The sequence below is a fragment of the Ips typographus genome, linkage group LG11 (genome assembly GCF_016097725.1).
Source record: "Ips typographus isolate SLU linkage group LG11, UJ_Ityp_2.0, whole genome shotgun sequence".
In the NCBI taxonomy this organism is placed as follows: domain Eukaryota; kingdom Metazoa; phylum Arthropoda; class Insecta; order Coleoptera; family Curculionidae; genus Ips; species Ips typographus.
The window spans coordinates 8,476,210-8,497,274 of record NC_138432.1 but is presented as its reverse complement, the minus strand read 5'-3'; the positions used below and the strand labels follow the sequence as shown (position 1 = coordinate 8,497,274).

Sequence of the window (21,065 nt, the reverse complement as noted above, 5' to 3'; positions counted from 1 at the left end):
TTTTCTCCTGAAATTTAAAATCCTCTATGAAATAAAACCCTTATTCTGTAATACTGAAACGTAATAAAATTTAATAGTAGTACACTTGGGTATACCTATACATACATCATATAAACAGCTCTAACTCGCCAAACGGATAAATTTATATTCGTTGTATCTAAAATAGAAAAATCTTCGTTAAATGTCACATTTAACAGGTTTATTAGAAGTTACTTTTTTTTAAGGCATTCATAATAGGAGCACTATACCTACATATAAATTATCAATCAGTACAGTAACTTAAATACAAACTCGTATCTTAAGAAGTAGTGATTGTAAATAAATGATCTAATAACGTAATAATTGACAGTTAATTGTTTAAAAAACACCGAAACTAATGATTGGAAGACTTTGCAAAAAAATGCCAACCATCACTAAGCAAGGCTAGGGAGATCAACAATATTAAAAAACGAGCTTAATAATTTTTCTGAGAAGTGTTAATATATTTTAGCAGTCGAAAAACCGTCAATGACGATCTTAATAAAAAAATATAGACTATAATACATATTTCATAGCAAATATACATTAAATTGTGTGCTAACGGTTTGGCAAGTATGATTAGGTACAGATTAGGCACAAATTATGTAGCAGTACGTTATGATAAATCAAATTAAAGTGATATTAATTTACAGTAAGATGGCAACGAAAATTCCCCTAAGTTAAAGGCCCAAAAGTTTTACTAACATGACAACACAAAATTAGACTACTATTCATGTGTCTAAATCAATCAGTTTTTAGATGCTTTTTTTCCAAACATACACACAGTGTGTAAGATTGTCCTGCCTCAATAATCATTTGTTTAAGAAGCTACCAAAGTGAAACGTATATACCTAAGAAATAATAAGAATTATTCACCACGCAAATGTGAATGGTAACTATAAAACGTAGTCGCAATAAGTATGCAGGTCTCTACATAAAACCAAAATTCAACAAACTGTGATAACGATAATGGCACGGGATTAGTACACCTACTTATTAAAATGATAATATTTTCACGGTGAACTAAAAAAACGACATTTCCGCGCGCTTATTTTAAAAAGTAAACTAATACTTCACTAATTAATTAAAAATAATCATTATTCAATACATATATACTTATATCTATCTAGACGGTTGGTCCCCTAAATAATATGCATCACAGCCGATAAATGCGGGATTATAAAACTAAAGCCTTTGTTTAGAGAATTAACTCATCCAACAGCTGCTAAAGAGTTATGCTGAGTCCTGTTACTGGTCCTCCTGCATAAAATAAAACCGTAAATATAATAACTATGCAAAACATGTGCGTGCATGTGAAAAGCACTCAAGCAAAGAAAAATACCACAAAGTTCTCTTAGCAAGCTTGATAGTTTTCTTAAATGTAATTGAGTGACTTCCACCAATATATCGATAGTCAGAGAATACATTAGGACAGAACTGATGGTACTCTCTGTCCCAAAAAGTGACAGTGACGACATTAACTATGACCTCATATTGAAATTGGCTTATGTCTAATGCCTGCTTTATACCTCTCAATTAACAATTAAACTAAACTTTCATTTAAACTAAAATTAATTTATCAAAGCTGAAAGTGAACTTACAAGCGAGTCCATTTATACTTTCAATTTACACTAAACTAAAATTAATTTTAAATTAAAGTTAAACCAACTTTATTAAAGTTCGGCTTAATTCGTTTAAATTCGTTGACTTTCGGAACTATCACTGTCATACTTGTCATCACTCATGATGTAAATTGCTGTCTTATATTGCGATACGTAGTCTATTAGACTTGAATCGTCTATTTCCATAATTGGATTTTTTACCGAAAAAGTGGTTTAAGAACAAATTTTTTAAATTATTTTAATAAAAATTTTCTTTATCCACAAAACACGCGTAATGACGATGACAATGGAAACGTCAACGTCAAACATCAACGTCGAACGTCCAGTAAGTCAAAACAGTCATTTATTTTTCTAATTATTAATTTGTAGTATAAACCTAAACAAGATTTCTTAGTTTAAATATTAATTTCAGTGGAAATTTAAATTTAATTTAATTCTTAAATGGGAGGTATAAAGCAGGCATAAGATTAGTTCTCAAAATTTTCTTTGATATTTTATGGTTGCCGCCTTGAACGCTTTTTTTCTGGTGATTTAAAACGCATTGTTGCAATGACGTCATATTCTGCCACCTGGGACGGACTTTAGAATAAATTTATAGTTGGTTGGAAAGGGGTAATACTAGAAAGCGTGCAAAAAAAATAAAAAAAACTGCAAAGTAAACTTCTGACACCAATAACGCGAGTACCTGTAGATAGAAGAGGTGGAAGTCGATCTCGACCAAGACACCATAAACATCTCACCTCGTTTACGCGCCTTTCGATCTTCGAGCAGCGCTTGTGTCACTTCATCGGGCGCGTACATCGTTTGACACACCCTGTACATCACCCTGAAATATGTTATGTATTTTAGAATGTACATAATTTGAGTTTATAATGTAAACATACCTTGGTACTAAAGCCACTACGCTAGCCAGCAAGCTAACCAACCAGTATTGCGGTCGTTGCATTGCAATTTGGATGGTCCAATACGTGCTGGGCAAGCCGAAACAATTGACACAAAAGGTGTTGTACGTCAAAGAATAGAGGAAAAAGGCTCCGATCGAGCAGAAAATAGACGCAACGTGAACGATAGTCTGCAGTTAACATAAACTATTAGTGTTCAAAACTTGAATGGTTACCATATAGTAACTCACCCATGATCGTATTTCGATGGAAACGTGTAGCAACATGACGCACATACAAGCAGTAGTGGCGGCGGTGCCAAATTCGAAAATGTCAGCGTCCGTGTCCTCGTAAGCGCACTTGCACAACCAGAAAACCACCACACTTTGGTAGAGCGAGTCAGCCATCGTCATCCAGAACGAGGAAGATTTGTATACTTGGCTGAGACGGCCTCGCTTGTACAGATACGGTTTTTCTCGCAACAACCGATAGGGGACGTCTTGGTCGTACACACCTGCACAATTATTACATAAATGAAAAACAACATCCATCTATCTATATTATGACGACGCACCTACCTATAGCAATGGGTGGCAGTGAAGTGAATAGGAGATTGTACAGCATCAGGTACATCTGGTCTATCATTACGGAACCGGAGAAACCGCAGTAGAACTGATACCAAAATATCAGAAATACAAAAGTCTGGAAATGTAAAACCGTGCAAATTCATCGTAAAACATCATTTTAACAATAACTTACCGCGTTTTTATAAAAAAAGTACAAAACCATTCTAGACAGTCGGTCATAACTCCAGTGTCCGTGAACGAGGAGGAAGCGTTCCAGATATTTGAAGCGGGACAAAGCAAAATCGGCAGCCATCACTGCTTGCATACCTTCCTGTCCCGATATACCTTTAGGTTAAAATGTAAACTATAAGTACTATTTCTGTAATAGTAGTAGTAGTAATTTTTGTTGTGATTAACTTACCAATACCAACATCAGCAGTCTGAATCATTGAAACGTCATTGGCACCATCACCAATGGCCAACGTCCGCATTTTCAGTTCTTCCTTCACCACTTTTACGATATACGCTTTTTGCAAGGGGGTGGAGCGGCAGCATAACACCGAACTACAATACTTGGTCAACTCCAAAAAAGGCTTAGTCAGGTTCGATCGCCTATCCAAAATGTACGTCAATGTTTTGCCGTCCACCACTAACGCCCGACCTAATGCCGTCGGGCTAGTTGAGATCGTCGCAGAATTGAAAACTACAATTCATTCTTTTCAATCTAAAGTGATTGATTATCATGGTGCTGGAGAACTCACGTCTTGGCTCACTTTGCCGTGTTTGCCTTTCCACGTCTGCCAGGTAACAATGGATAGCGCTTTCAGCGCTCTCTTTAGAGCGTGCCATTAACTTTAAAAGTTCCATTTGGGGCGAGAAGAGTTTCGCAGAGTAGGCAATATTTAAAGCAGTTTCAGGTTTATCTCCTGTTAGAACCCAAACTACTATTCCGGCTGAAATTAGGGCTGTTAGCGTTTCGGGTACACCTTCTTGCAATCTATCCTCAATTCCTGATCAATAGTACTCAATATTAATGATAAGTACTGTAAATAACAAAAACCACTTACCAGTGGCCCCTAATAAACTTAAGTTACACTCAATACTACTGTAACTGTCCCTGATCTTTCTCTCCACATTATCTACGGACAACTCAGCTTCTTGATGTTTCCGGTACCATTCATTGTACTCCTGCTGACTCAACACTCTTTTGGCCATCACCAGCACTCTCAAACCTTCTCTAGCGTAGGCGTTTAAATGCTGTTGCGTCTTGTTCAATATAAAAGCTTGCTCAGAATCATCTTCGGCGGGCGCCAAATGTGGAATCATTGATGAATCGGCTCCTTTGCAGTACAGCACAATTTCATTCGTAATAGGATGCTTAAAAATGACAGACATTCGCTTCCTAGTCGAATCAAAGGGTAACACGTTCAATATTTCAAACAACACTCTTCCTCTGGTTGGAAGCTCTACACTAACATCGGTTGGGGTTCGTTTCAATAGTTTACACCTGTAAATATATGCAGCATCCACCAAAGCCAACTCGTCAGGACTTTCAGCCTCGTAGATCGGTTTCAAATCGCTTGGTGAGGGGGCGCTTTGATTGAACTTCATTTTTTCTTCGTCCGTTAAATTGGTGGCATTGTTCGGGCGTTTGCCGCTCAGAAATCCAATACTCGGAATGCTGAGCAGTTTCGGGCGAGCCGACTTCGAGCTGCCTTGGTTCTGTAACTCGTCAGGAGAACTGTCCGCTGACGCTATCGGACTTAAAGGGGATGAGTGTGGAAGTCGTTTGTCGGTTTGAAATGTGTTTAGTGGTGGAGAAGGAGTCACTGAACGAGATTCGTCCAATCTAGCGTACTTGTCAGATTTAGAAGCTGTTTTAGTGTGTGTTGCCCCCTTATTGTTATCCGCCATCGGGTTATGGTTGTCTTCGATAACACCTTAGATAATAATTAATAATAGTAATGTACAGAAATACATATAAACACACATATCGACTAGTAACTTACCGCTTGCGTTCATAATATCCTGATGAGGATGATCAGAACATACCACAGTATTGCAAACGGCCAACAATAAAAGAAACTCTTGAATTCGGGCGCTATGTAGGGCTTTACTACTGAACGAGTGCTGATTCAGGTCGCGTAGTAAGTCCTTATTGACCACTACGCTCAAGTTGGTTTGTTTGTTTGCTGCTGTAACGCTCTATTTAATCAAAAAAGTTTTAAATGTGTACGCCAAATTTGTGTTACCATTTTTGGCCTCGTTTTCCAACTCGGGATGATTGTAGTCTATGCCAGCTATCGAACAATTCCGAAAAATCATCCTATTTTCAGTCAAAGTACCGGTTTTATCCGAGAAAATGTACTGGACTTGACCCAATTCCTCGGTGATGTTGAGCGCACGACATTCAGTTCTTTTATCCATCACTGGATCATAGAGGTCAGCATTGTGATGAATGTGATACACTTGCAATATCTTGCATAGTTCTAAGGTTACATACAAGGATAGAGGAATCATAATCTAAAAGTTAACAACTTTACTAACAGTCGCGCTTTTTGATGAATGGGATAACCTACTTGGAGAACAATAACGTAAGTCCAAAAAGCCAAGAAAGCTTCTAGAGATTCGCTTTCGGATTCTTTGAACGGCGCTTGCAAGCCGGGAAAAGCAATCAGCCACAATTTGCAACCGATGGACCCAACAATGCATAAAAAGATCAGTATGAGGACGCACCAAATCACGTCCTGATTCATTTGTTTCTCTAAAGATGAGCGTTTGTAACGCGGACCCCCGTTGTTTAGTAATGCTTTGGTTTCATGACCTTTAAAAATACTGTGCCACTCAATACCTCATCCGCTTAATGCCAATTAACGGTCTAACCTGCATATACCACGATTCCTTCAATAAAGTCGGTGTTTTTCAGCAAGCACTCCCTGAGAAGTAAATTGTCAGTACCAACTGGCACTCGTTTACCAGAAGGGTGAACGATGGAACCGTGAAACCGATATATCTTCGTAGTAGGCGCCTCCACTTCGATATTGCTACGGAATTTGCTGGGTTCGAAACAATGTTGCTGGAAAAAAATTAAAAGGTCAATAATAAACCAATGTAAAATCATTTTCGATATTAAGGTTTAGTGGAATAAGTGTATTATTTATTGCAACGTTTTCTGGCCTATAAGGAGACCTTTTCTTCCTCCTCTTCCCCCTTTAAAGGCATTTCTCCATACGTAGGTGGAAATAATACCTTTTCCACAAATCCTCTGGCCACTTGCCGCTGTTTCAAGTTGGTTTCACCGTCCAAATGTCCAGTGTCGATGTAACATAGACCACTTGGATCGCTGGATCGCAACAGTAAAATATCGGCAGGTACGACTTCGTTGTTGGACAGGTGAATTAAATCACCTACTTTGACCTCCTTCCATAACACTTTTCTATACCGTGAATGTTCGCTGAAAAAACAAACAAAAAGTAAAGAACCTGATTATATTCGATTGGAATTTGACTCATCTTCATTTACATATGCAAACCTCTATGTCTTGGACAAAACCACTTAAATAACCAAGCGTAATCTGGGTCAGCAGGTTTACAGTTCTTTAGACCTCGTTCTAGACCAACCAATTTTTACTGCTTGTACATAATATGTGCGGGGTGGGCTTTAATTATTATTTTATCACTGCAACTTTGCAAATTACAAAGTAGAAGAGGCTAGGATTATACCTATAAGCAAAAAAATCGATATTTTCGAATACATATTTGCAAAATACCACCGGTTCAATGCCGCCGCTGAATTCCTTACAACCAAGGTTGAATGCAAATCTCGACGAGGAATAAAAAACGAGTTACTTCGATTAGCATAATGCTTTAAGGCAAATTTTTAAGGAAAATCGCTTCCTACATTAAGACACTCGATAATTGTTTTAGTACTAATATTTGGCCATTCACTCGGCCATTCATGTATTTGGGAAATGATGCTTAAGAAGCAAATTTTGTGATAAAAAAAATAAATAAATAACAAACCAGGAAAAGAAGAACCTGAAATAAACAATGATCCGTTGTTGTACAGCCAAATTTAACAACTTTCTATAAACATTTCAAATTATGACGTCGCGATGGCGTTGCAAGCGAATGTTGGGTAAAAATCAGAGCTCAGTCATATACAATGTTCCAATATTGTTCAAATATTTAAACATTTTAGCAACATAATGTGCTACTAGGGTATAGTAAAGTAAATGTAGCTAGAATCTTAAAAAAGTATCAATAGAGTAAATTCTAGTAATTGTTTTAAATCTGGCAATTAATGACCCAAAATAAACCAACAAGTAAAAAAAAAACGCTTAAGCCAGCAAACACAAAATATCAAACGACAAAGAGTATATTACATGGTTTCACCAACTACAGTAAACATTGTAGATTTTGTTTCATTTGTCTGAAATGCAGCTTAGGTAATTTTGTGAAACGGCAAGAACTGACTTCTTCAGAACTAAAAAAAAATTAATTATTAAAGTACATTGGCTCTGAATATGTTTATTAAGGTGATGATTGATTGAAGTAAAGTTTGACTCAATTGTAATACTAATAACGTAGATTACTTTTTTATCTAGCTTATCTAAAGAGGTATATAAAACATGCGCTGAATAAAAAAAAACGCCCTTACATGGATAAAATTGATGTGCAGCCATTAAGCTAAACTGGTCGCGTGACGACCTTAACCCTATTTTGTTATATGTTTTTTTCCACCCTAAGATGGACAAAGTATAAAATTCCCTATCTGCATGTAATTAAGGTTAATAAATATAGGTATAGAACTTAGTCATAGTAATAAAATTTATTGTAGAGGGATTAGACTTGCATTTAATCTAAAAATTCTTTAAGTAAGTCAGCTTTGATCTCCACGTTAAAAGAATCTAACTTATCAGTTAATAAGTGGTATTAAAGCTGCTTTTCAATAAGTCCAGTTGTTGAATAAATAAAAAATACCACCCGGAAGTCACGCCATACCTTGGTGAGGTATAGCTTTCATATCTTTGGACCTCAAAAAAGCATCACAACAACATCAGCATGTAATATCAATTAGAGTCGTAAAGTGTCTAAATATTACTACATGGCGAGTGAAAGTATGTATATTTAGAATGTTGATTCACTACAGATTACTTCCCAACCGGAAGTGTAACTAACTAAGATACTGGTTTTGGTTTTCTATTTAAAGGCCGTCCTCTTATCAATTACATACTTAAAAAAAAAACCGTGTACCTATTATGAGAGCTTCAAAACGATGCAAATCGCAAATATATAGTCATTTATCAGAAACCGTTTTGAGTAAATATTGTTTTTCCTTTCCCTTTTCAAGGGATTTAATAATTATAATCTCGATAATAATCATAAATTTTAAAACTTACTTAAGATAATATAATGCTCAGTTACATTGAAAAGTTGACGCACATCGTTCGATGCTTGCCTGTAGTGCCATAAAAGGACAAAGTCCATCAGTCTTAATATTTTTTAATTTGTGAATAACATTTACAGTCTCTCAATATACACGTAGAGAAAATTCAAAAAGTTATACTCCTTGTCCAGAGTTCTTCAGATTTGCCATTGTTCCTCCTTTCACTATGAATAATTTTCAATGTTATATTCCTGTATGTTGCTTACTATTTAACCCAAAGTATTTATTAATATTTGATTTCAGCGGTAAATAGGCAACTATGACCAAATAAAGCGCCCTCCTGAATGAATTTTTTGTTTACCTATCCCAGGGGGGTTTATTAAAGTCGTCATGCAAAGATCACGTGTCAGTGCATATTTCATGCCTTTCGTCAGTGAATATTTTATGCCGAAACGACTTATAGCCGGGCACCGTGTCAGCCGGAATGTTCATTTGAAATTCCCACAAAGGAATCTAGGCTATATACATAGGCAAATACTAGAGTCGTGGAAATTCGACGATTTGATTGATTGGTTACTAAAGAGTAATGTCACGTAAACATTCCAGTTTTTGACGATCAGAAAGACACATAATCACGACCCTAGCATGCCAGGGTTAAATTAAAGGCAGATTGTTTTGTTACATGCAATGTCAAATTTATGCTAAAATTGCAAACTAGTGCTGTGGAGAAAGATGGGGTAATACTTCTATAAATGACATAACAGAGGACATAACACATGTTTTCTGCTTTGCTGCCAAAGATTTTTATTCTTTTTTCTATAAACCATTTTGTATTGGTTTTGTGTATATTTCCTCCTAGATTTTGGTTGAATAATATAAAATGTTTCTCTTTTGTAATTAAGTCTAAAATATGTCGAATGTTTACCTGTTATAAATCCTACAAGTGCTGTTATTGATCTTTTTATCGCTGGCGTGTCTCCGCCTGTCCTCAAACAAATCCTTGATAGCTGTAACGCCCAACACGAACAAAACGGGAAACATGGCGATTTCCTTACCGAACGCGTTAATAGCGGGAAACCAGTTCAACAACACAATAAAAATAAAATACAAATTGGCCACTCGATGAAACTGTTCCAGCAGGTTACGCGGCAAAAAACTGAGCAGGGTGTACTTGGTAGTCCGAATACGATTGTCCGGTCTACGTCCGTTGGGATGAACTTTACGCGGTGTTTTCGGCGGCACCGTATGATTTGGTACCACCGTACGAATTCGTTCTTCCAGATCATTCTTTGGGGCTCGTCTGGTGAGTCGGTAGTAGATTTTCTGTAAGAAATGCGGCTGTTCAGACCTTCTGAGAGTGTACACCGATTCAGATCGAGACGCCTGTCGTGAGTGTCCTTTGGCGCTCAGTCTGGATGTGGCGCCTTCTGTGCTGTCCGTCTCTTTATGTCCGGGCGGTAGAATAAATTCAGTCTTGGAACCCACTCGGGAGTGGCCGGGTCCGTCTGATGTACCCGCCACATGTACTTCTGATATTTGACCTTGTGAAAATGCTCGTTGATGGCCCCTGGCACCTATTAAAATAAAGAAAATGTGGCTTTATAGATGCAACAACATACAGTTTTGTTTTATAGTATCTTCCTGATAATTTCTGTAGTTTTTTTAGATAGTTTTCTTAAATTTAGAAATCAGGTTATGCTCTGGGTCCTTTAACAACTCTAACAGTGTATTTTAAGGGTCGTATGCCCTTTCAACCTACTGCTTAATTAAGAATACCTTTTAAGGCAGATCGTCCAATAATTCCAGAGGAACTACTGGTAACAGGCAGGTTGGAACTGCCGCCATGGCTGACGCTTCGCGAATGGCCCCTAGTTTGACTGGGACCAGGGCCTATAAGGCTCCCAGCCGCGTCGGGAAATGTATAGGTGGTAGCCCCGACTGACGTGCTGCTAGCAGGTACGGGGACAATAATGGGGGCTGATTCTCGAGCTCCCAACCCTGATGGGTTGTCTTGTGAATTTGGATTGGACATGTCGTTGGTCCTAATAATCCATTTTGATTAGTGTAATCTCTTAATTTAAACTTTGCTAGATAGGAAAAGCCAAGGTCACGTTATTTTCTAAAGCCAGGGTTGAACAGCACACTGGGTTATTTTTCTAAAGATGTACAAGAGTCCTTTATAACTATCTCTTAATCAGGAAATGTTAAAGAAATATAGATAGTACATTATATTTAGCCTGACTCCCAGGAAGTAGAGATAAATCTCTCATTAAGCATGAGAGAGCCAATAAACCCTTGGCCAGTAAAAATTGTGTTTATTGTTGTGTACTCACCAGGTTTTGTTTCATAACTTGAACACTGTCAGTTTTGGAATTATCCTTTTGCCAGGACAAACTTCTACACTTAAAAATTAGGAAAATTGTATTCGTGTCTCGCAAACACCACTGCGTTCCTACATGCCACTAACCTTCCTCGCCGATCCACATTCACAAACTGTTTTAATTTTTCCAGTGCAGTGTTGGTTGGGCCACTTAAGTTTTGTTTTTTCAACTGACAACGTCCTCAATTTTGCGTCGACGCCAACTGCCAACATGGGGCTACGTTCGGTTTGACGCTCTATCTACACGCCCCCAGTGATTTGACGTCACGATGACGTAATGTGATTGTTAATCAATAGATATTTTTGGTTATTTATTGGCAAATTACCTCATTATGACGTCAAATTTCACTCTGCTCGCTTGATCGGGGAACGTCAAAACAAACGGGTGAAAGTCAACGGTCAGTTGCCACTGTCTTAACAAAATGTCACCGAACTCAGTTGGTATGTGACGTTTTGACGTCGTGACGTATTCACAGTTCCGTTCCTGTGGTGGTCGGGTACTTCGCAAAATTTCTGCAGTAGCAGATTTCGACATTTTTATTTGGCTTATTATAAGGTTTATCCAGTGAAACGGTCACATCATGGATGAGGAATACGATGCCATTGTTCTGGGTACGGGTTTGAAAGAGTGCATCCTGAGTGGGATGCTCTCTGTATCCGGCAAAAAAGTCTTACATGTCGACCGCAACAAATACTACGGTGGGGAATCCGCCTCTATTTGTCCTCTAGAAGAGTTGTTTACTAAGTTTGGAGCTCCTGCTCCTGATGAGAGCTATGGAAGAGGTCGTGATTGGAACGTCGATTTGATCCCTAAGTTTCTGATGGCCAATGGGTCCCTGGTTAAGCTGCTCATACACACTGGAGTCACCAGGTACTTGGAGTTTAAGAGTATTGAAGGCAGCTACGTTTACAAAGGCGGGAAAATCTCCAAGGTAAGACTCAATTTTTCAACTACTAGAAAATCAAGTACATAAATTGAATCCAGGTGCCAGTGGATCAAAAAGAAGCCTTAGCCTCAGATTTAATGGGGATGTTTGAAAAGCGGCGGTTCCGAAACTTCCTAATCTATGTTCAGGATTTCTTAGAAGATGACCCCAAAACCTGGAAAGATTTTGATCCTAGTGCTCAGAATATGGTGGCTCTCTATGACAAGTTTGGTTTGGATAAAAATACCCAAGATTTTACTGGCCATGCTTTGGCCCTCTACAGGGATGATGAATACTTGAATCGTCCAGCTGCTGAGACCATCAAGAGAATCAAGCTCTACTCAGATTCTCTTGCCAGGTATGGAAAGTCCCCATACTTGTATCCAATGTATGGATTGGGTGAATTACCCCAAGGTAAGGTCTTTCACAGGGTTCTTAGTTGTTTACTTACCACATTTTAGTGTACAAAGTTATTACTTAAACATTTCTGTTTTAATAACTACCAGACCAGCAAGAGAAGGTCAATGATTCTTAACTAGAGCATAACAGTTAATAAAAATTTTATTTCTGCAACATCAAATATGCACTCTATGATTTTGGTGCGTTCTACTCTTAATTTTCTACCTTATCCCTTATCTCTATTATATCTATATTTCTTTTTTTATTCTGTGCAAGCTAACAATCCAATAAGCCATATAAATAGGTAATATTTCTCATTAGGCCTCTTGAGGATGTAGAAATATTGAAATAATACAAGGAAAAAAACCAGAAATGTCACATCTTAACTGTGTATTAGGTACATTAAAACTGATAATATAAGCTTGTTTTTCAGTCAAATCAGAGTTAGTTAAAAAAAAAACAGTTTGGTGCATACTGCTTCCTGTTTTTTTGCTTTATGACTCCTTAGGGAGGTGGCCATTAAGGGCAAAAACATCTTTATACAAATGTCAAACTTTAAGGTGTAAATGGTCATGAGAGTCAAAAAAAAATGAATTCATAATGTACAAGTATAAAATTTAGCAGGGGGCCGTAAATGAGTTAAATGCAGCACATTATATTTTTTCTTTTTGGTGTGGGCATCTGGGGCACCCCTTTCTTTTTCCTCTGGGGGGTTGACAAGGGGGGCTAAATCCTCATTTGCATGTGGTACAAATCTAAACCCAGTTGTCATCTTAACCAGGAGAATGCAGCTTTCAAATCAGTGTCTTACAGCCTAAATAGACATAGATATATTTCACTCCTTATTTCTAAACTAATTGGAAATGATTTTTAAAAGGATTTGCGCGTTTATCGGCGATTTATGGGGGTACCTACATGCTAGACAAACCCATTGATGAAATAGTACTTGGAGAAGGTGGACGAGTAGTTGGAGTTCGTTCCGGCACTGAAATTGCCAAATGCAAACAAGTAAGGACCAGTGGTATAGGTTTTTTGGGTTCATTGTTAATATAAACAATAATTAATTTATAAAGGTTTATTGCGATCCAACCTATGTGCCTGATCGTGTGCGCAAGAAGGGTCAAGTGATTCGTTGCATTTGTTTGCTGGATCATCCGATTCCAAACACTAAAGACGCCTTGTCCACTCAAATTATCATTCCGCAGAAACAGGTTATTCAATCAACAGGCCCCCGTAGTGACAAGTTAACTAAATATGGTATTGCCGACAGGTGGGTCGACATTCTGATATCTACGTGTCCCTGGTCAGCTACACACACCAAGTGGCCGCTAAGGGCTGGTTTACTGCTATGGTGTCTACGACCGTCGAGACCGACAATCCAGAAGCCGAGATAAAACCGGGTCTCGATCTGTTAGGGCCGATTCGTCAAAAGTTTGTCTCAGTTTCAGACTACTACGAACCGACTGATGATGGACTACAATCGCAGATTTTCATTTCGGAATCGTACGACGCCACCACTCACTTTGAAACCACTTGCCTGGATGTGCTTAACATTTTTAAGCGCGGCACAGGTGAAGAGTTTGATTTTTCCAAGATCAAACACGAATTGGGCGAGGAAGAACAATAGAGGGTTTTATGTAATTTGGCTTCTATTTTTTTTTTACTGGCTGTTTACGCAAATTTATCAATTATGTTTGTTATTTAGGTTTTTTTTTAGGCTAAAAGTCTTATTCTGATTTAATTAAATGGTGATTAAACTTATATTTTCCTTTCCAGTAAAACATGATATTTAGGATAAGGGATACCTTTATTACTATAGCTGACTGTGCGTGTTTAGTAAGATTTACGTATAAAAAAGATCTTTGTCCTAAATTAGATAAACTTTTGTGTTAGACTGAATTAGATTGGCTCACAAAAAAGCCAGTCATGTTTGAATTACAGTGTACTTGTCACAAATCCCCATTATACTCATATGGGCTGTTCTTAAAAGTTTTGCTAATATCGCTCTTGAAAATGATTCTTGAACAGCCTATATAATGTTTAAGAGTTAAAATTAATAAGCACAATAAATTATACTATAATGCCAACATAACCACTTAAAAATATAAAGGGTGCATCTATTCTCAAATAAAGTGGTGGTTGAAGGTTTTGATCATTGTAATGTGGTAGAATCAATCAGGCTTTGGATATACACACGCGTAGATTGCATTTTTTGAAATTGCTCGCCAATAGGAATCCTATACATACCTATATGATTTTCATTTATTCCTGTTTAATTATTAAATAAGTAAGGATTATATGTGCGCTTTTGAAAACTCTTCCCTCAGGGTGAGTTTTATATTATCTGTTTTACTTGATTTGTAATGTTGAGAATGGTTTTACCAAGAGATTTCATTAAAATCTTAAACACACACTATCAATGTTTTACTTATTAACTGTCTTAAATACCATATTCAAGCAAGTAATTAATGCACCTCTCTGAGTAGGAAAGAGAATGAAAAGAAAATATTTGTAGACACAAATTTAATTTCCTTAATACTTTTGTTTTGGTTTGATATGCAAACCAAAACATTATTACCACTACTTAAGATTAGAAAGGCTTAAAATAACAGGAGGGACAAATTTTCTGGCCTTTATTTACAATATCTCCAGTCTTGATGCCTCTTAGCTGGCCGTATGTGATATAACCAGCCAGGAAATTATAAAGTAAAACAGCCCAATTGGGTACACTGCCAAAAGTTTCCTGCCCGGTTTCTGACTGTCACCCAAAAAAATCATTGAGGCTGCAAACAAAGTTTTTATTACTACAAGCAAGAATTGGATCAGCACAGCAGTTAAGTTTACCATAAGTAGCCCAAACAAACCCAGTCATTGACAGTGTAAACCTGATGAAAAACAGCAAAGCTGTTTGCTCCACAAGCAAAATAAATCTACAGGCAATTAATGACAATGTTGTGGGTAAAAGGCAGTAACCAAGCACACAAACACTCTGAAAGAATGATCTGAAAAGTATAAAAGTTACTACCACAGCTTTAAAACTAGAAAAAAAACTGACATGTTGCCTCCCAACAACTTTGAGTTTAGGGTAACAATCATTGAACCAATCCACACTATAACAAAAACCTCTGCAAATTCAGGGCCTCCATCATTAGTGTTATCTGCTGCAGAGCCTCCTTGTAAAATCCTACAAAAATGTCATAGAACCTAAATATTGTCCAGAAAGTGAAACTTACATGGCCATAAAAGTGCAAAGCATCAAGGGACCCCACAAGTCCCCTAAAAACAAACATTCCTTTAAAATTACCACAAACAGCAATTTAAAAAACTTACACTCCTTTAGCAAGGTTTTCTTTTCTTTAGGAAAGAGAACATGTCCGAATTTCACTCCTACAGCTTTAACATCTCTAAGCTGTAGTGTCCAATAGGTTAATCAAACACTCCAGTCAATAGGTAAATGTAACTTACAATAGTGTCTCGGATGGGTTCATCCAGTGTGTTAAAGTCAGGCTGACCCAAGTTTTGACTAGGTTTGTTTGAGGGAATGTTCATTTCACCTTCTACATGGTCCCCCACATCATCGTACATCTAAAACATCCAGGGAACTTTAATTAATTATTCATCAATTGTACTGCTGTTGTTCAATAAAAGGATTGGCTTTAAATGAAGAATTACCTCTAATTTTGTGTGATCCATTTTAAAGTACGCCCTGTAAAAAATCGGTCTTTCAGTGGTTTAAGGGTTGACATGCACAAGTTTTTTGTATTTAAAGGCTTAAAGGGGTAATTAATAAAAAAACATGAATAGTTGAAACAACCACATCAACAAATCTTTTGACCACGTCAACTGTCAGTACCTACCGTACAAGTGCACACAGATGACAGATTTTGCAACGTTGCCTAGCCCAAGAAAAGTAGTATTCTTTCTGATTTTTTTTGTCGCAAATCGTGAAATCATTTGTTTAGGTATTAAATGATCTTATTAAACTTCTGCTAATACGTACAAGGATACAAAAAAATCTCCCAGGAATATTCAAAGTAAGAAAAATACAATTCTGGTTTTCATATTTTATTGTCACTTAATATAAGTAATTAAAAAATAAATAAAAAAACATTGTCTTAAAAAATTAGGCATCACTCTATAACAACAAACACAGCCTAAAAATCATCTAAAACCTATATTTTGATGCAATTGTTGTAACTATTATCTAAATTAAACGTATATTTGGCTAAATTTAACTTTATCGTACTGCGTGCAATTTGTACTTGAGCACAACAAACGAAAACGCCCTTAACAAGAACCAAAACAAAATAAGAGCGATGACGTCATTGCTGAATTGGTCTGATTTAACGCCCACGTCCTCTAAAAATTTTTTTGGATATCGATAGTGGCAGTATTGGTCGTCGGGACACCCTATAGTAGGCCTATCTAGGCCGTAGATAGCCCCCACCACTCCTTCTAAACCGAATCTTAAATAGGAAATGTAACTGCCCCAGTACAAGTAACCTGGTAAATCTCTCAGAGACACGCCGAAACCAGCAAACATCATCATAGGAACAGTCAGAGTGGGTCCCAAAAATGTTCCGTCCTGTTCATATTTCGTTAATTGAAATTCTGATTTTATATCAATCAGAATTATATAGAGCTTACCACAACGTTAAAGTATGCTCCGATCATCAGACCGAAACTTTGTGCTACAAACACCACCAGCAGACTGGTGACGAAGAACATAGTGAACCTGGTGCTATCGAAAGGTTGCGCTGTCATGTAATAGATTATGGAGGTAAAGAGGAAGCAGCAGAAAATCTATAAAGAAAATCCCTTACAGTTTGGCTATTCATAAAGTAAATGGAATAATAATAAAGAAAACTTACAGAAAGTGGAATGTCAATTAATGTCACTGAAGAATAGTACATTTTAAGCGAGTACCAACGATTAAAGTGCTCTTTGATTAAAATATTCATCTCTGTAGGAACTGTAAAAACACCAAAAAGTTAAAAACTAAAACTTTTCTTTGGAGACTGGACATACAAGTCAAAATGGTCAACATCATGGTGGAGAACGTATGGTGCATTAAAATGGAGAACAAAAGGTTGTAGTTATCAAGCACTTTAGTCCCGTCTACCCCCGCATTGTAGTACAAAGTTCCTAACATTATGGCAGTGACAAAATTTACTCCTATTCTGAGATAGGTCAAAGTCCGGTCCCTTTTGGCCTTAACCACACCTCTACGCAGCAACACTTTGAGTTGATTCAGTTTAGAGGTGGCTTGCAACGCTCCAGAGTCGTCTTCAAAAAGTGTACTAGCTGTTTTTTAAACACAAATTGATTAACTTTGGCTTTCAAATATGGTCTCCAACTCACCTGTGAATCCGGTATTTAAAATCTTCCCACTGTCTTGGAAATATTTGAGACTCTCGCCGTTTTGGGACACGTCAACCATTTTCTGGATTTTCTCTTCGCCATATTCACCGCAAGCCAGTTCGATTACTATTAAAATTGTAATTTTTTATCAGTTATCATCTGTGGACCAAAAAAACATACCATAATCGGCAGGGTTGTGAAATTTCGGACATGGTGAGTCCACGTCCTGGAAAAAAGGTATCATATTCCCGGTGGTGCCTTGATAGAGGCAACGCCCCCCTGAAAGTACGTAAACTTGGTCAAACATCTGGAACAGTGTAGCGGATGGCTGGTGAATGGTGCAGACTATGGTCCTGCCTTGACCTGCCAGAATTTTTAACAATTCAAGGCATTGTTTACAGGAGGAACTGTCTAAACCTCTGCAAAACATAAGTTTATTATCATGTAGGTGTTCAAATAAGCAACAAAAAATTGATATAGAGTGAAACTCACGTTGTAGGCTCATCTAGGAACAAAACCAAAGGATTGCTAACCAATTCAAGGGCGATAGAAAGGCGTTTTTTTTGCCCTCCAGATAGGCCTTGAGCCTTGGTCTCTTTGGCTCGGCCCAGACCCAAAGTGGACAGGATCGTATCAATCTGAAACAAACGTTTAACACTAATTTATTTTGTTTTTGGTTATTGACAGTAGAGAACCTACTCAAAGCCAATGACCGTATTAATTTATATACTTTAGTTTTACATGTGACCTGATGGATGCCATTTCGATCTTAAAAATGGTCACGTGTGACCATCAGAAATCTTTTAAAAATAATCAAAATGGTCGCTGATCAATGGTGGTGATTTTTAAGATTAAAATGAAACTAATTTGTTTATGTCCGTTTTCCCAACATTGGCTAAGTTGAGTTTAAGGATAGCTTAGATAAGTTTAGCTTAAAACTGTGTTATTTTGTACCTGATCTGTCACATTCAAACTTCATCTTAGCTTAAGTTGTACTTAAAATTGACTTGGAAGTGTTGGGGAAACAGGCATTAGATACTTTGTATTTTATCCGTTGAAAGTCTAATTTTGGAAACCTTTATATTTCACTGAACTTTGATTGGCATGTGCAATTATTATTATTAATTGTTGTTTAATGAGTTTCGGTGCCAAAAAAAGTGTTGACATGTTTGTTCTGCAAATTTTGCGGGTCATCTATTTATCAGTATTGCCCAACCATTGTGTTACTATAATAATAATTCGCAGTTAATTTAAATGATAATGATAACAACTCATTAATTTTTGGTATAGATATTTTTTTCAGTGTAAAGAAGTATGTGTACAGGCTAGGCACGTGCAAGTAAATTTTTTGACCTTTACCAAAAACTCATCACCAAAAAGATAATTTCTTTGCTAGTATAGTAATAATTCCTGAATGATAACATACGTCACCAAAACCGAGAGAACATACAAATAGCTCGACAATTCTTCAAATTCCAGTTCTAGTTAAAACAATAATTATTGTTACTAAATTAGTATAACGTTAAAATCAAAGTCCAAAGTTCTAGTTGTCCCTTATCAACCAATGGCGTATTGACAATATTATCGCGTCGCTTTGTAGCCTATAAATAAACAAAACCTTTGTTTCCTATGTTCTGCATAACAAAAACTTACAATTTTTAGTTTTTCCTTCTGTGTGGTGCTGGAGGGTAGTTTTAGGTCGGCGGAGGTTTGCATGTTTTCCGCTACTGTTAAAAGGGGCTGTAACCGATCGTCTTGCGTAATGTAGCACGACAACCTTCGGAATGCTTTCAGTTTTCTAGGGCTTCCATTTATTAGTACTTGTCCGCCCACCTAAATAATTTAAAGTTTAGAGCAATTATTAACAAAAATTGTTTTTAGACGTACCCCTTGTATACTGTAACCACTGAGAACGTTCAACAAGGTACTCTTGCCAGCTCCTGATGGCCCCATAATTGCAATAAGTTGTCCGGAGGGAAATCGTCCATTGACGCCATGCAATATTTGTTTTTTGGCTGGAAAAATACATTTTTACGTTAACTTGATTGTAATTGTTGCCTATTTAATGGAAACAATCCTCGTGTGTGTGTGTTATCAACCTTTGGAACGACCTCTCAGAAACTTTGGTAAGCCCTGAATTGATAACGTTTCCCTGCTATAAATTGTTTTGGATCACCTTGGTTAATTAGTATCATAAATTTTTTGTGTGAGTGGTTTTTTCGTGAGATACGAATTGGACTTGATAGTTCAAGAGTCAAAGTTTAAAACAAACGCGTCATGAAAAGATTCTTAACCCTGATAAGATCTGGTTTTCTACCTTGGAACCACTTTTATTTTTAAAGGTCGTTTATTGCACATACTTTTGTAGCATGACATAGACCTTGCAGGATCTTATTTTGTTATGGTATTAATCTGAATACCAGCACTACATTTGTAATTAATTGTGTCTCGTTAATTATGAGTGTAGAGACCACAATTATTAACGCATTATATATGTCAAATTCTAGTAGAAACAAAGTGCTATTAAATGTGGGTCAGTCCCACTTATAAACACAAAAAATACCAAATTCGTCTTTGCCTTATCGCGCTTGATTTCTGTTAATATTAATTATAATATAGTCTTTGTTATTGAATTAAATTGACGGGTGCAATTAATTTTACAACCAGGAAATCGCCGCTAGGCGATATAATATCAGTATTTTGTATGCTTTGTTTTGGTATTACGCGCTTTTATGAAAAATTGCCTAATCGGTGTTTCTGTGCAACACTCATATTTTTGCCGTTTAATACTTTGATTTAAAAAAAATAAATAAATTAATAAATTAAAAATTATAAATTAAAAGAAAGGCGTAAATGCTTTCATTTTAACATTCACAATCATTTGCTTTTTAAAGTTATATTTATGTAGTATAGCTTAATGGTTTTTAAGTTTTGAACTTCTCTTATATTTAACCGCGCACGGCCATAAAGTCAGTTATTTCGTCATTTGAGCTAGGTGACTAAAATTTGGCAAATTAATGCAGTCATGTAATACCTGTCAAAATTCTCTTTTATGGAAAATAATCTCTGCGATTATTTTCTTTGATGATGTAATAAAAAAATGATTAAGCTAAGGAATATACACTATAGAATGATGAGTAAGTGATGAAATGATATTAAACTAGATGGTTGTTATTTTGAAACCCACAAATTCAATGCAAACAATAAATTTAAGAGCTGTAATCATCACTTACTTGTGCCTTTAAAAAGACTACCCTCACTCGCAGTAAAGGTAACTTTTTCAAACTTAATATCCACAGGAGAATTCGAAGGGGTCAAACTGAACCCTCGGTCGTCTGGGTACTCGTCCTTGACCGGAGGACGTCGCTCTATGGTGGTACCGCCGATCAAAACGTCACCATTCTTCTCGGTACCTCCTCCCATAGAAGCTTCCATTAGCACCGTTTCCATTGTCTGGCGCGTTTATACTGTAAGCGGACGACGATTCATCGATACGTATCAATAAGGCGAGCGGTACTGATCGA

General features: G+C 36.9%; 4 protein-coding genes across 7 annotated transcripts; 1 reads left to right on the top strand and 3 right to left on the bottom strand.

The window, feature by feature from the left end:
* Positions 1 to 40: 40 nt before the first annotated feature.
* Positions 41 to 11,033, bottom strand: LOC145735540 (phospholipid-transporting ATPase VA). Of its 4 annotated transcripts, XM_081989484.1 has the most exons (18): positions 10,932 to 11,018; positions 10,809 to 10,877; positions 10,252 to 10,517; positions 9,401 to 10,049; positions 6,337 to 6,541; positions 5,971 to 6,163; positions 5,667 to 5,911; positions 5,340 to 5,610; positions 5,097 to 5,282; positions 4,155 to 5,027; positions 3,849 to 4,097; positions 3,509 to 3,790; positions 3,281 to 3,432; positions 3,100 to 3,223; positions 2,773 to 3,035; positions 2,525 to 2,712; positions 2,326 to 2,466; positions 41 to 1,278 (listed from the first exon to the last, which is right to left on the bottom strand). In XM_081989484.1, exons 3-18 carry the CDS (start codon positions 10,505 to 10,507, stop codon positions 1,230 to 1,232), a joined length of 4,326 nt encoding a protein of 1,441 aa, XP_081845610.1. In that variant the 5' UTR covers positions 10,508 to 10,517; positions 10,809 to 10,877; positions 10,932 to 11,018; the 3' UTR covers positions 41 to 1,229. The 4 variants fall into 4 exon arrangements, with proteins under 4 accessions (XP_081845610.1, XP_081845609.1, XP_081845611.1 ...); XM_081989483.1 differs by having other exon boundaries at positions 10,809 to 11,029; XM_081989485.1 differs by having other exon boundaries at positions 2,381 to 2,466; positions 10,809 to 11,029.
* A 282-nt stretch (positions 11,034 to 11,315) lies between these two features.
* Gdi (GDP dissociation inhibitor) lies at positions 11,316 to 14,591 on the top strand. Its single transcript, XM_081989546.1, has 5 exons — positions 11,316 to 11,787; positions 11,841 to 12,195; positions 13,058 to 13,188; positions 13,254 to 13,391; positions 13,451 to 14,591. The coding sequence occupies exons 1-5, from the start codon at positions 11,437 to 11,439 to the stop codon at positions 13,805 to 13,807; spliced, it is 1,332 nt and encodes a 443-aa protein (XP_081845672.1). The 5' UTR covers positions 11,316 to 11,436; the 3' UTR covers positions 13,808 to 14,591.
* A 97-nt stretch (positions 14,592 to 14,688) lies between these two features.
* LOC145735576 (protein YIPF6) lies at positions 14,689 to 16,027 on the bottom strand. Its single transcript, XM_081989556.1, has 7 exons — positions 15,853 to 16,027; positions 15,646 to 15,765; positions 15,511 to 15,589; positions 15,414 to 15,456; positions 15,236 to 15,364; positions 15,025 to 15,182; positions 14,689 to 14,963 (listed from the first exon to the last, which is right to left on the bottom strand). The coding sequence occupies exons 1-7, from the start codon at positions 15,871 to 15,873 to the stop codon at positions 14,845 to 14,847; spliced, it is 669 nt and encodes a 222-aa protein (XP_081845682.1). The 5' UTR covers positions 15,874 to 16,027; the 3' UTR covers positions 14,689 to 14,844.
* A 202-nt stretch (positions 16,028 to 16,229) lies between these two features.
* LOC145735551 (ATP-binding cassette sub-family G member 1) lies at positions 16,230 to 20,991 on the bottom strand. Its single transcript, XM_081989512.1, has 10 exons — positions 20,775 to 20,991; positions 19,429 to 19,556; positions 19,195 to 19,374; positions 18,034 to 18,179; positions 17,722 to 17,960; positions 17,542 to 17,667; positions 17,209 to 17,484; positions 17,052 to 17,152; positions 16,828 to 16,983; positions 16,230 to 16,765 (listed from the first exon to the last, which is right to left on the bottom strand). The coding sequence occupies exons 1-10, from the start codon at positions 20,989 to 20,991 to the stop codon at positions 16,418 to 16,420; spliced, it is 1,917 nt and encodes a 638-aa protein (XP_081845638.1). The 3' UTR covers positions 16,230 to 16,417.
* Positions 20,992 to 21,065: the final 74 nt, after the last annotated feature.

Excerpts from the sequence above, each read along its gene's own strand:
- LOC145735540 (XM_081989483.1), bottom strand. The coding sequence starts at position 10,507 with ATGTCCAATCCAAATTCACAAGACAACCCATCAGGGTTGGGAGCTCGA. Across the intron at positions 6,164-6,336 it reads CCAGAGGATTTGTGGAAAAG|CAACATTGTTTCGAACCCAG; the intron begins GTATTATTTCCA and ends ATTTTTTTCCAG. Across the intron at positions 3,224-3,280 it reads ACTTTTTTTATAAAAACGCG|ACTTTTGTATTTCTGATATT; the intron begins GTAAGTTATTGT and ends TTACATTTCCAG.
- LOC145735551 (XM_081989512.1), bottom strand. The coding sequence starts at position 20,991 with ATGGAAACGGTGCTAATGGAAGCTTCTATGGGAGGAGGTACCGAGAAG. Across the intron at positions 18,180-19,194 it reads AGAAGGAAAAACTAAAAATT|ATTGATACGATCCTGTCCAC; the intron begins GTAAGTTTTTGT and ends CGTTTGTTTCAG. Across the intron at positions 17,961-18,033 it reads TTCCTAGATGAGCCTACAAC|AGGTTTAGACAGTTCCTCCT; the intron begins GTGAGTTTCACT and ends TATGTTTTGCAG.
- LOC145735576 (XM_081989556.1), bottom strand. The coding sequence starts at position 15,873 with ATGGATCACACAAAATTAGAG. Across the intron at positions 15,590-15,645 it reads AACCCATCCGAGACACTATT|CTTAGAGATGTTAAAGCTGT; the intron begins GTAAGTTACATT and ends TGGACACTACAG. Across the intron at positions 15,365-15,413 it reads CTTTGCACTTTTATGGCCAT|GATTTTACAAGGAGGCTCTG; the intron begins GTAAGTTTCACT and ends ACATTTTTGTAG.
- Gdi (XM_081989546.1), top strand. The coding sequence starts at position 11,437 with ATGGATGAGGAATACGATGCCATTGTTCTGGGTACGGGTTTGAAAGAG. Across the intron at positions 11,788-11,840 it reads AAGGCGGGAAAATCTCCAAG|GTGCCAGTGGATCAAAAAGA; the intron begins GTAAGACTCAAT and ends AATTGAATCCAG. Across the intron at positions 13,189-13,253 it reads AAATTGCCAAATGCAAACAA|GTTTATTGCGATCCAACCTA; the intron begins GTAAGGACCAGT and ends TAATTTATAAAG.